Source organism: Ambystoma mexicanum, chromosome 10 (assembly GCF_040938575.1).
Source record: "Ambystoma mexicanum isolate Mex_15411 chromosome 10, UKY_AmexF1_1, whole genome shotgun sequence".
NCBI lineage: Eukaryota > Metazoa > Chordata > Amphibia > Caudata > Ambystomatidae > Ambystoma > Ambystoma mexicanum.
Window position 1 is genome coordinate 773,699,596 of NC_090932.1, and position 14,083 is coordinate 773,713,678.

The 14,083-nt window shown below is 46.4% G+C and overlaps 1 protein-coding gene across 1 annotated transcript in view; it reads left to right on the forward strand.

Annotated features, from left to right (window-relative positions):
* Positions 1–14,083, forward strand: part of GMPS (guanine monophosphate synthase) — a 995,590-nt gene that overhangs the window by 804,904 nt on the left and 176,603 nt on the right. The window contains exon 13 of the mRNA XM_069618429.1: positions 8,695–8,810. Within this exon, the coding sequence (XP_069474530.1) occupies positions 8,695–8,810 (116 nt within the window). The remainder of the gene's footprint in view (positions 1–8,694; positions 8,811–14,083) is intronic.

Genomic DNA, 14,083 nt, shown 5'->3' on the forward strand with positions numbered 1-14,083 from the left:
GCGAAGATGGAGCGGTGCTCGATGGTCCCTCGGAGCACGGGAAGAGGGCGCCTTACCAGGTCCTCTCTCGGGTCAGCCCTCAACGAATTCGACAGCCTTCGGATCGGTCGAAGCCAATGCCACAGCAAGTCTTCTTCTTCCAGCTGGACGTCGAGGATCAGCAGTTCCAGTTACTCTTAGAGTGGAGACTCTACTCCAGGATGCTTCTGAACGTTCTTGCACGTTCCTGAACGCCTGGCTGCTTCTGAACCAATGGTTGCGGCTTGAACCAATGGTTCCTTCTGAACACTTTTCCAGTGGCGAGAGGTCCCCAGATATACTATCCTGTCTCTCATCCACACTGCTGGCACACACTCAGCAGCCAATCATACAGAAGGACATTCATGCAGTCAGTCAGCCAATCAGGCACACAGTGCATTCAGGCCACACTCCTCCCTTCCAGACACTCACAACAGGGAATGTGGATTGGGACAAGTACCCAGCCATTCAACACTACACACTGCATTCAGGCCAGTTTCGGGCAGGGCTGTCTCAGTCTTTGTCTCTCATGCCAGAAACCAGACAACCACAACAAGGAGTGTATATTGGTCACACACTCCATTCACCCAGGTCCCACCCACAGGAGGTACCCACAACATACAGTCACTGGGAAGGCTCCAGTCAGTCTAGCTGGGCCTTCGCAACAACACCATATGTGGAACTTCCACCCAACAGCCAGTCGGGGGGAAGGGACAGAGTCGGGGCTTCCCAGGACTTTGGGAAAACAAGATAACAGGCTATAGAAAGCAAGAGGCCACAGGGGCCATCTTGTTTCCTATCAGGAATCACCAGATCCCAATGGCAGGGCCTGGGTATCCCAAAATGGAGGACACCCCGAGCACCTGTCGAATTCAGCATGGAGCTGCCACCAGCCCATACCCTGCTCTGCGGGCCACCCACAGGTGCCCAAAAACATACACTAGGGGTACAGAGTTGTACCCCTACCCATGGGTGCCATAAGGGTTATCCCATGGGTCTGTTCACCAAACCAAAAGAGAGCTGCACTGCCAGGAGTCCCACATGGACTCCTGGGCAGAAAACATGACAGAACACACGGTAAAAAGCAGTAAAGGACAAGGATTCAGAGGCCCTGTCCCTCAGATGCATTTCCAGCATCACAGTCAACTCCCAGCATCCACCAGAACCGTCTTCACTATTAGTCTTCTGATCCAGCCTCTTCAGGAACTACTGGCCCCAACTGTGACATCTACTCTTCATGGTTTTTTTTCTGCCTTTGGCTTTTTCCCCATTGAGGTGAGTCACGGTGACTGGGCCGCAGGGGCCACTGTCTTCCAGTGGCCACTGTGGTTTCCCATCGAGGCAGACCACCTCAGCAGAAGGACAGAGAGAGGTACGGGTACAGAACCAGACAAGACCTCTACCGATCAGATTCCAGCAGTACAGGTGAGGAGTCGGAGGAGGGTAGTGGAGCTGAGGAAGTGGAACCAGTGTGTGATAGTCAGACTCCTGCATCTGACAGTACCGAAGGTGTGCGTTACACATGTCTTCCACCCCATGGCAATCCTGCGCTTTGCAAGTATATACCAGGTCCTTCAGTTTGCTTACATGTTTTAATTTGCGTGATCTGGAGAACCCTCCCATCATACATGCCCATGCCGACTCAATATTTATCCTGACCCCTTTCCCGTCTAATCTCTGGGCTACTTCTTCCCAGAATTTACCAATCTCTGGGCATGCCTAGAACATGTGCGCCATCCCAGCATTTTCTTCTCCACATTTAGGACACATTTGCCTGTCCACGTTTTTGAATTTGGCTATTCTTTGGGGAGTCATATATGCCCTGTGGGTTATGTATAACTGTATCCGCTGTAACCTCGCATTCCTCGACAATTTCTTGTGATATCCTTGGGCCCGTTCCCACATCCCATCACTCATAGGGGCACCCACATCTTCCCAGTCCTGTTAGTTGTATCGCTTCCTTCCCTGCTTTGGACATCGGTTTGGGCGTGTATCCAAAAGTAATAAATACATTGAAAAAAAATGTGTGCCCTCCTTCTGCCATGTCATATATTGTTTCTATGGTGGTATCCGGTAGCTCCTCTAGTATTATTTCTGACCATGTCTCTTTGATCCGCTTCCTTATTCTAGTATATGTGATGTATTGCCAACAACCCCGTTTCCTCCACCAGCATCCCAAACTCCTCGATTCCCCCCCTCCTTGTATTACATCCCCTATCGTTGCTATCCCCACCGGCTCCCAGTGCTTCCTAATCATCTTCATTAACTGTCCATCTGCCCCCGTTAGTGCAACTAGTGGCGCTTACGGAGAGCACAGGGTTGGGTTTTCCATAACCTGGCAGGCCCTACACCACACTTTCCATCCCTTCCATCCCAATGTCTGCATCTCTGGGCGTTCTCTCATCTCCTTTTTGGGCAGCCATATCACCTCTTTCAGGAAGAACGGGGCACATTCCAGTCTCAATAATCTGGATTCTGCGGTTGGGTCTTCTGATAGCCATTTAGCCACATCTTGTAGCTGGCTAGCTAGATGGTATATCTCATAGTTTGGCAATTTGATGCCCCCTCTTTCATGCATGTTTTGTAGCTTCCAGAGGGCTATTCTATTCCTCATCCCGTGCCAGAGGACATTGTTGGGCAGAAACCTGTGCAGTTCCCTCTGGGACCACTGCAAAAGATTTAAGACTACAGATGTTTGGCAGTAAACCCACTTGGTAGCAACCTGTACCACACAGATTCACTTGGTAGCTGTGGCTGAGCAGTCAGATTTCCCTCAAGAAGAGTTAGGCAGTATACAGAGTAATCACAATAGGTCAAGAGAACACAGTAGAACAAGTAAACACTGACCAGGGCTTGGTGTAAAAGAGATATAATTATTTATTTAAAACCACATCTAGAAAAACACACAGGCACTAATAGTAAGCAATTCAAAAACACGGTCACTAAAAGTTAGGCACTCCCTTAAAAGAATATTAGACAAGTCTTAAGTAAAGCCCCATTTATTTTCAGACAGCGGTGAGCGCTTAACGTAGATGGCACTCTAATAGTTCGTTTTTAAAAGGGAGAGAAAAGCAGAGAATAATTTGAAACAGATCCCAACACTTTTACAAGAACATAACCAGAGAGGAAGGCAAAGTAAAACCGTGAAGTTAGAGTTCAATAGGCCGGGTCCACTTTAAGAAGACCAAACGAAATGTGTCCAAGGTCACACGGTTGCAGTGCACAAAAGTCTTGTAACGGTTCAAAAAGGAGTTGGACCAAAGAAAGGGACCAGTTAGAGGGTCAAGGCGACCAGCCCAGTCCAGAAGGTTAAGGGGTTATTCTTACCTTGTAGCAATCTTTGAGAAAGGGAGGCCTAGCGGACACGGTACCTTAAGTGGTGAGAATACTCCAGCGGGGGCAGTTGTTCCTGGCAGCGGTTGCAAGTCGGTGCTTCGTCCAGGGGGAAGAGAGGATCTTGTCGTGGAGGAAGACAGGAGTCCGTTGCACTGCCAGGGAAGAAACCAGCCGCAGAGTTTCTCAGGTACAAGGAGCGGTCCGTTGATTTGCGGTTCAGTGGTGAGTGGCTATCCAACCGCCGGGGTGCTTGGCACATTCAGTTCGACCACAAACCGGTCTGGGGTGCGAAGAAAGAAGGTAAAACTGGTTGTGCCCACCAGTCAGGGGAAGAAGCCTCTCCAGCCGGGAGATCTTCTCTGTCGTCGGGAAGTGGTGAGTCGGATCCGTAGGGCTCCACCGGTGGTGTCGTCGTGGTAGGTCGGCTCAGCTTCTCCCTTGTCGGATTCTCAGGTCCTGTGGTGACTTCTGAAGTTCCAGTTCCCAAAGCCCTGCTTTTATGCAGCATACCCCCATTCACTCAGCCTAGCTGTCAATCAAACATGCTAAGTGGTGAGCCGGCCGGCTCACCACTTGGGCCAATCACACAAGAGTGTGACTTGAGTTACCAAGGTAACTCAGTCCAGGGTGTCTAAACCCCCTCCCGCACCCCCTGTGGTACCCAGACAGAGTGGCACCACTTTTGGAGGCTTCTGTGGAGAAGCCTGCCAAAAAGTGGAACAAAAGGCTCGACTTGGGTTGGAGTCGCAGAAGAGAACACAAACGCCATTTTAGAATCGAGTCCTGGCAAAAAATGCCAACCGGCGAATTAATATTAATTAAATAAACCGGCGGTATGTTCGCGGCTATGAGAATTAAATAATTAAAGTTGGTAGCCTCGAACAATGGGAAAATCCCATAGGGAAATATTTGCGGTCGAATATAAAAAGTAGTTTCCACTGCCACCAGCCAAAACTCGATCAGGGGGGACGAGACGTGCCCCCTCGACTAACAGACCCCGAGGCAATCGAATTGCCCCGACCAGTACGTCCACAATATGATGGTTTGTACTGGTTTCTGTTAATAATTTGGGACTAGTGAAGCCAATGGTGACTTTACATGGCCTGGGGGACAGTAGTCAGTCCCAGGGTATGGAGTCTATGGTGGGGTGTCACTATGACACCCCTGTGTTACTGCACGGAGGGTGCTGTGTAACACACATAGTAAAAACACATGAGACCCTATGGAGTAAAGGACCCCATAGCCCATAAAACACATTAGCAGTCAAAGGAACACCATAAATCATGTCCAAGAGTGGGAGAAAGAGTCTCACTCTTGGCAGGAGAAAAAACAAACTCCTGAAATCCAGCAAAGCTGCTGGGGCACTCACTAGGTTAGGAAATTCAGCCTAAAGAGAGAATTCTCCCTAACAGACATCCCTACAAATGCTATGTAGTTTGACAAAAAATCACCTTGGTATCAAATATGGTATATTCCCAAAGTAGTGTAATAATCTCGGCAGGACCACCATTTTCAGTATCGGCCCCCTCCCCATCATTGCCAGGGGGAGTTTCTCCCAGAACCTCATGCCGTTTTCTATGCCCCTTACCGCCCTCTCCGTATTGGGTTGATGTTCTGCTTCCACCGTGTGGTAAATGTCTATCCCCAGGTATCTGAACGTGTTTGTCTCCCATGGTATTTGTAGGATTGGTAGCTGATCTCGTGGGATCCCCACATACCTTCCCATTGGAAATATACATGACTTTTTTGAGTTCACCGCTATACCAGATAGCGAGGCAAATCGCTCTATCACCTCCAGGATATACTGGAGGTTCTCTTCGGGGTATCGTAAATAGAGCAGCATGTCATCTGCATAGAATAAGATGAGGTGCGGCTCCCCTTTGATGTTGATTCCTATTATGTTGTATTGCTGCCTCAAATATATCGGCAACGGTTCTAGCACCAAAATATATAACATAGGGGACCACGGACACCCCTGCCTAGTGCCCCGGCTCAGTTTCCACCTCTCCGATATTATCGCTCCTGTCTTAACTCTGGGCAACGGTGCACTATATAGTAATTTGACCCACCTAAGGTAACCTGGACCTATCCCATAGTTGGCCAGAGCGGCCATCAGCCAAGGCCATTTAACCGAGTCGAATGATTCTATTGCATCTAGTGATACTATCGCTATCTCACTCGATCCCCCTTTGGTATGTTCTGACTCGATGCAGCCGCCTAAGGTTTTCAGATATGTTCCTGTGAGGGACATATCCGGTCTGATCTGGGTGTATGAGTTTATCAATTATCCCTTTCATTCTATTTGCCAGTACCGCCGTGAGTATTTTACTGTCTTGGTTGAGCATCGACAGCGGCCTATATGAGCCACAATCTTTGCTCGACTTGTTGGGTTTGGAGAGAGGAACAATGATCGACTCTTAGGGATTCTGGCAATCTTCCTATGTCATGTGATTCGTTCAACATTTCCAAGAGTGGGGGGAGAATCTTCTCGCTATACGCTAGTGTGGGATTGTTAGGGAGAATGCTCAGAAATGGGCTAATTCCTCTCCTCTCTACCTTAAAGACCCCCATCACTTTTGCTGGACTCTGGGACTTTTTAATTTTCTACCTGGAGAGAGTGAGTCCTTTTCCCACTCTCTCATGTAATTTTCTATGATTCGTCAGACTTTAAAACCAAAAGAAACAGTGTTCAAACTCCATAGGAATCATTGTTGCATTGTGACATACAGAACCTTCAGTGCAGTGGTATAGGGAAGTCTCTTCGATTTCCCAAAGGTTTAAATACCTTCTCTTGAATAAACCACTGTTTTCAAGAGCATTAAAATGAAATGGATTTTACTTACAATGTGTAGCTTTCTAGACCAAGCACACACTATTTTACCATAGGGTGCTGGGGGGGGGTGGGTTACTTAGTATCCCCTTTTGTCTAGTTTCTCATGTAATATTTTTATGTTAACCTTTCTACAGTTAATGGCTGGTGGCAGTGGTTTACTTTTTACTACCTGTGTGTGTTTTTACCACGGGCTACATTCACAGGTGCAGTAAAGCACCCATGGGTGCCCATTTTATCAAAATGGCCCTGGTCTTCTTTTTTCACCATTTCTTACTGGAAAGGTCCTTCTTGAGATTTACTCTGCACGCCATACCAGGTTCGGGCCCTTTGTTTTGTCTTTGGCGGGATTCACGAGTGAAGCCTGCCACTGGCTCTAGTATGTCTGGCAGGGGCAGGAAGTGAGGGAGGTGTCAAACTCCCTGTGCTTAATCCCTTTTGGTTACAGGAATGCACCTAAAGGTGATTGCCCAGCTGGCTGTCCGGCAAGGACAGCCACCCTGCTGTGTGATTGACAGCTTGGCTGGAATGAATGGGCGAAACCTGTATAAAAGCCAAGGCTTTTTGGCTTGGAAGGCAGTCGACCACTGGACAAAGGAATTTAAGGGACGCCTGCTGCTACTCCTGGACCGTTGGTTTGCCCGGTGAAGCCCTGCTGCTGTGCTTAAGCTCAGAATTTGCCTCAACTAGAGAAGCCCTGCAAGGACGACTTCTCCCCTTGTGTTGGTGCGACCAATCAACTCCAAAGTGAACTCGTTTGGACATCCTCTCACAGCTGGCTGTACTGCTGCTGCTGGAACGAAAGTGCCAGGAAGAGGAACACCTAACAGAGTGCATCACTTTTAAGTTGGACCCGAGCTTGTGGAATATCCTCCGGACTCACATTAAGCCGGACTGATAAAGCCTGAGCCACCTCAACAGAGTTCTGGACCCCAGATGCGAGGAAAGTCCACAGTGGTATGCGAGAGTCTGCGGTGGTGCCATTTGCTGAGACTCGAGGAGCTAAAACCGCAAAGTGCTCCTGTATGGAAGTGGGTCCTTTTCTGCCGCTGACCATCCCGTTGCGTTGTAGTAGTCCCCAGAAGCCCTCCCTCTTGTCCCACAACTGAGGCCCAGAAACACCAGGATTTGCAGAGCTACACAGGAAGAGAAAACAGCTGGAACCATTTGTTCTAACCAAAGGTACTGTACAGTCTAAGAACTTACCTCTTGTCTTGTAGCCTTACTTGATCTCAGTTGACACTTGTCTTAGTTACTTCTGTAGAGTTGCTTGCATCTTCTACCTCTCACAAGCCTCCCAGCTTGTGACCCTACTTTGACCCTACTTTTTCTACAAAGACTTTTACCTACCTACAAGAAGTGCTTCAGCCCACCTAGACGTTTGCCCAATTGACATTGGCTGGCCTGGCTCCCTGAATGACTCTTCTGTCCTCTGATTGTGTGTTGGTATCTTCCTTCCACAAAAGGTTTAACTTACTTTGCATTGGGGTGTTCAAAAGTACTTACCTGCTTCAGAATATTTGTGTGAATCTCTTGTTTTATTCTGAAATCTTTACTTTAATACTCATCTCACTATTGCTCATAGTGTGATATATTAATGTCCACAGTGCCCTAGCTATTTGTCACCTGAGGTTGTAGGAAGTGTCTGTGTTCCATCTGATATGGGTATTTGCTGATTTAGAGAAATTAAGAGTGTGTTTTTTGGAGTGTATTTGTGTGTTACTATTATATTGCCCCTTCTGAAGAAGGCTTATTCAAACGGACTGTTAAATAAATGAATAATTGTTTAATCAAGAAACCTTGAGTGTAAAAGTGTTTATTTGGATACTTGTTACTGTGAATCTCTGTGTAACCACTCTACTGCTCACATTGACCCCTCTTGAGATAGGCCCGGCTGCTCAGCCACACTACCAACCTGTGTAGTACAGAATTATACCAAAGGTCGGGTTCCTATTGCCAGGAGGTTAAGGTTGTTGTAGTGCACCCAAAGGGTACTGCACCAAATCTTGCCTGACAGGGATCCACCGGATTCATCACATATGTTACTCAGGGATTTTCACTTCTGCATCAGATTCCTCAAAAAAGCATGTTAATCTATGAAAGATGAACTATATCTGTAGGTTAGTAACTTCATTTTACTCACTATAGTGACTACTGTGCTCATAATTCATAATTCTGCACTCCGCTGCTGCCATAAAACCTTCCCTCATTTTCCACAAATAAAAGAAAACAACTATATTCCTTAACTCAGTTAGAAAAGGGCTGGCATGGGTGTTTTGGGGTGCATATGAAAAGGATTATGGTTTCTTGACTGGTGTACCTGTATTTATTTTTAAGATGTACCAACATGCTCCAAATCCAAATATTGAGGCTAGGAAACTGGACGCCATTAGTCCCCTTAGTGATTAATATTATCTTCTAATTACTAATCTATACACCTATACTTAGTACTTGTGTATTTTGCTGAAAAACGTTTGATTTACATTTTCCAACTATCTTTCTGCCTTTAGGGTGACTGCCGGTCGTACAGCTATGTTTGTGGTATTTCCAGTAAAGATCCTCCAAACTGGGAGTCGTTGATGTTCTTATCCCGGTTAATACCTCGCATGTGTCATAATATAAACAGGTTTGTAATCTCAAATTATTTGAAAAACCTCTATACAGAAATGTCTTAATTATGCCTTTTAATGAATCTTTTTACCCCCTATTAGTTATGCAGGTAAATAACATCTAAATAGTCCTCCAACATTGGATATTACATAGATTTCCATGCTATAAATTCTTGCCCCTCTTCATGCTTGGAATCCTAGGTAGCAGTAGTGGATCCCATATTACTTGAAGTATTGTGATAAAGGTTTATGTTCTGTGAAAATTGTCGTCCCTGTCCTATCTTCAGTCTCAGACAAGATGAGAAAGTGTGAGTGCTGGTTTGTGGCAGTCCTATTAACTTGTCCTCCAGTTGGAATGCAAGAGACTCTAGAGGCTGTACATGCCCATAAACCATGCAGAGTGCATGGCCAGGATAGGAGTAAAGGAAGGCCTGTTTTTTCTTCCATCCAGCATGTATGTAATCTCGGTCAGACCTGGAAGATCTGGGTGCCCTTGTTCACTCCGATGTGGCCCTGCCAGTGCCATCCTAGTCCCTTGTTCCTGGGGAACCTCCTAGTGAACTGCCTTTACATGTTCGAGTGAGCTAAATTCCATTTACTCTCAGACATGCACTTGCATGGGCACTGTAAGGTTCTCACACACCTCACTCTGTCCCTTCTAAAAGGCTATGCAATCTGCTAACACTCAGTGAGCAGTATCAATACCATAGCTCAAGGGAGAGCCACTGCCAAAGCCGGACCATGCACCCCAGAGAGCTGAAGCTGAAACAAGACTTCTTCCTGACTTCAAAATGATGGCCCTCGTTTTTAAACCCTTGGCCACAGCAGAGATGTTAATTGAAACCAATATCAAAGAGCAGTGAAGGATTAGATAAACTGGCAATTCCAATATGGGAAATTGTAACACCTGATTGTACAAGCTGTGACAAGGCATCAGAAGCAGGAGTCTGACACGAGATTGGCATGGTTGAAGAAAGTGATTTATTAACACAAAATAAAGGCCTATCTCTCCCTAACACTTTTGGGATTCCCCTACCTAAGAAACAATAACCTTGGATGCATGTCAGAATGTCCATATAACTAATAAGCTTGCTCTCTGTCCAAAACTCCAAAACTGACCCCATCACTGGTAAATAGAAAATAACAATATTGCACCAACTGGAGGATGACTCCCTCCTCCTAGTAACAAGTCTGTTCATGGAAATCATAACAGTTCCATCAGCAGTCGCAACTCTTGCCACAATCCCTCCCTGGGGTATTGTGATTCCTTTCTTGTCCCCTTCTGACCAGAGTCAACCACTTTAAAGATGTCACTGTGATGAGGTAGCTTACTCCCGATGCACTCTTCAAAGTCTTTCCTTTTGGTAGCTTTGATGGAACTACTGGGAAAATGGAGGTTACTCCCAATGCACAACCTTTTCCTGTAGTAGTTTTGGTGGGACTAATGGGAAGAGGGAGATTACTCCGGATGCATTCCTAAACAATGCAATCGTTATTAGTAATGGGATGAGGGAGATCACTGCTATTGTAGCCTTCTACAGGCAAACCTCTACCTGTTACCTTCTCACAGGGGTAGCCCTGTCACTGGTTCTTCCTGGGGTGTTAGTAGCAGTTGTTGCCTTCCTTTCCTCTTCGCCACTCTGCCCTGCTTCCACGATACATGAGAGCGGTCAGTCTGTGTTGCTGTGGGACCACCAGGTCCCCCTGACTGAGGTCATGCCATTCTCCCTTCTGCTTCTTCTCTCGTGGCCCTTTCCATTACCTTGGGTCTGCCCCATGGACTGCTTCTTGCAGACCTGCGGCCGTGACTTCTTCTTTTGCCAAGTTTAAACTTCCCAGGGTTTCAAGCCTCCTTGTGGACTATTTGATTCAAGTCCTTTGTCTGTTTTTGTACCTGGTAGCTGGCTCTTCCCCATCAGACTGTCAAGGTTTATCTTTTGTTTTCATGGAGTGATCTTTGTCTCCTCAGGACTTATTTGTCGCAGTATCTAGAGGCTATGGTAACTTCACTTCGGTGGTGATAGTGCGCAATACAATTGTCCTTTAACATTAACATCTCCTTGGGGGCTCTTCGTCTCAGCATTCTGGGAGGTGCTACTGCTACAATATAGTACCTTTGGCAGCATGCACAAGTACACATACCATTTTAAAGCTGAATCAGATGCTCTGAGGTTAGTAACAATGTCCAGTATCACTGCGTAACCACTATGCAGTGGACAATACGGCCAATGGCTAGTGCTAAAAAAAGATATACGGAAAAAAAAACCATGGTGGTCTTGATGGATAACTGAATGCTACGCTGCTGCAGATGGCAGATGAGAAGCAGCTTGGGAGGAACAATCAATGGCACCGGAGAAGGATAGAAAGACGGGACTGGAAACCAGTGGTGGAAACAAGGTGAAGCAGAAAGCAGGAGGCGGTACAAGGGGTACAGAGGCAAGGACACGAGCGTCAACACAGGTTGGCTCACCTGAGCAATTGCGCCACGAGGGTTGTCCGGCTGTTGTTTAAATCACTAACGTTTAATGTGGAACAATGGCTCCATTGCGGGAGCGTTGCTGACGTGGCGACGCAATGTAGAGGTCCTGGCCTTTCCCTGTGGCCATCTTTGTGTGGGCAAATAAGTGATTGCAATGCAGGACACGTTCTCCATTGTTGCCACAGAGACCAACAGTGCCATCTGAGATCCGTCACATGACAACCTTAGTGTTAAAGGTAGTAGTGTGAAGATGTGGTGAGGAGTTTGTGGTCTACAATGAAAGGGGTTCAGGGAGGTGAGTCATGGAATTAAAGTCTCTATCCCCAACAGGGCGAGATCTCCCATGAAAGGTCCTCCTGTATGTTACCACCCCTATGGGGATTATTGGTTAGCTGCTGCCCCACTCTAGCCTTGTAGGGAAGCAATCCGCATGGGGAGAAGTGACGTCATCCCATTATTTGTCACAACGTTTAGCAACCAGATTAAGCAACTCACTGAGCCAGAATTAAAAAAAGGTGAGGTGAACACCAACCAAGGACGTTTTGTTGACCAGATCAATCAAGATGATTATATTAGCTGACAGGTTGTTACAGGGAGTGTCACAGTCAATGCTACAAAATTGGAGGCAGGAGGAGTAGAGAAGAAGCCAAAACAGGAGAGACAAGCCTGCTGCTGGCTATTTCTCAGACACTGAAGAAGGCAATCGGGTAGTCAAGAAGACCAGGACCAAAGGAAAATATTGTGCTGCAAGACAGCTGATGACTATATTTTCAACCCTAGTACAATCCAGGGATTGGGATTGAAACCTTAAAGCCTGTTATAAGGGCTGGAAACATTAGCGACCCATGGCTGGCAAGTGAGAATATTGCAGCCTAATAAAAACTTTAAGTAGAGGAACAAATATTTGCTGATAGGAGTATGAGCATTTCCTCTCCCCAAGTAAGTGGGGATGGAATGCTTTCTCTGGTAGATTAATCAAGAAGCGTGCTAAGCAATATATGGCAGTCTCTGCTGTCATGCAGCAAGCTAAGCTCTAGATACTTAAGAATGTGAGTTCTGAATCAGGAAGTGAGCACTCAGACCGAGTGTTAGACCACATAATCCTGACTGAATAGGTGATCCTTTAGATAGGGCCTTATTCCATTTTGAGGAAGGCCATCCAGACACAATTTCATACATTTGACCCTTTTTGAGTTTTAGTTGAAACCCCTAGACCATGTAGGTGTTCTATTAACTGCAGCTAGTGTATGAAAAGAAAGGTGTTCAATCTGATTTATCTTGTATGTACTATTGATCATTCGTCATAGAGCTCAAGATTCCCAGCACAGCAGAAAGAACACAACCCTGTGCGCCTTTCACACAGATACAGCAATTGAAAGAGTCCATTAAAACGGTGTTGCAGTTGAAAAGTCTGAAATTATGCGAGGAGGAAGGACATATTCACCTTTCTTGTTGTTAATTGGATAAGCTTTGGTCAGCTGGTGTCGGAGGCGGCTGCTAGTTTGATTATAGTGGTACGGCCTGATGCCGTTTGGTGCTTTCCCTTCACCTTTAATCTCCAGTGGTGTGGTGGAGGTCCCAGTTCCTGGGTTTGGCTTTGCTTTGCTGTTTTGCCTGCTAGTGCACCTGGATGCACCTTGGTGATCCTCAGCGACGCTGATACTGGTCCTGTGTGGAGCGTTGCCACAGCTGGCAAGAGTTCGGGGGTCCTGAGCCGGAATCTGCCCAATTTTGCAGCAGGAGATCTTTCCTGCTCTTTCAGGTGGATTGGACTATTTGGTAAGGACCAACTTGCAACTCCTGCCCCTCATGCTGTGCTTTATGTCCCTTCCGTCCCTAGCTTTTGTGGACGGGTTTCGGGTGTCAGGTGGGTTGGATAGTTTTTGTTTGTCTCCAGCGTATATTCGTTGCTTGCTGTGTCCTGCTCAAGGCTTGTGCCGCTTCGTCTGTTGCTCTTGTTTAGGCGAGTGGTATCTGCCTTGTATTTGTTTTACACTCACAGAATGTATAACTTATGTAGTAAAACTGCCCCTTTCATTGCCTGCCTCCTTTGGTGGGCTTCCCTGGTACACTCCGAAGTGGACTTAGCTGGCAACTCTACTGCTACAAGAGCAGATTTATTTATCTCACTCATGACGGCCCCTCAAGGTATCTTGACACAACAAGCACAAATTACTTTGTTCCACTAAAATCCCATCCAAAGTACTGAATGTCAGGTCCAGCTCGAGGATTCTTGCAGGATTGATGATGGCCCACCAGACCCCCTAAGCCTGCCGGCCCAACAATCTTTGAGTAACCACTATTAAGCTGGCAAACCCAAGGGGAAGTGGATAAAATAACAAACGCAGGTTTCTTCAATTGCCCTCATCTCCTTATCACTCCTCGGTAGAAACTGTTCAGTGGAAATACCTGCTGCCTATGCTTTCCAGCTGATAGACCTTGAAATGTAGCTAACTTAAGTTGTGCATTTTCTTCTGTAAGAAGCAGTCTTTCACTGAAGGTTGCTGCTTGGTCTTTACTTATGTTGCTTGCATTAATCGAGACTTGGAACACTCTTTAAATGTGCCGCTAAATGATTTCTTCTCACTCTTGCCTCAGTTACATTCTGAATACTGCTTTTCTTTGTCTTTGCATACTTCACTTGTAAAAATTTTGCATAATCACGCCGCTTAAAAGAAATGTTCGCTTACCTACAATTCATCGAACAACTATTTACAGCTCCGAGGTCTGAATTTCTGAAATCTGTGATGCCGCTGAAAATCTGCGCTTCACTTCCTCACAGACTGCCCATCGAGCGATAAATGCGAGATA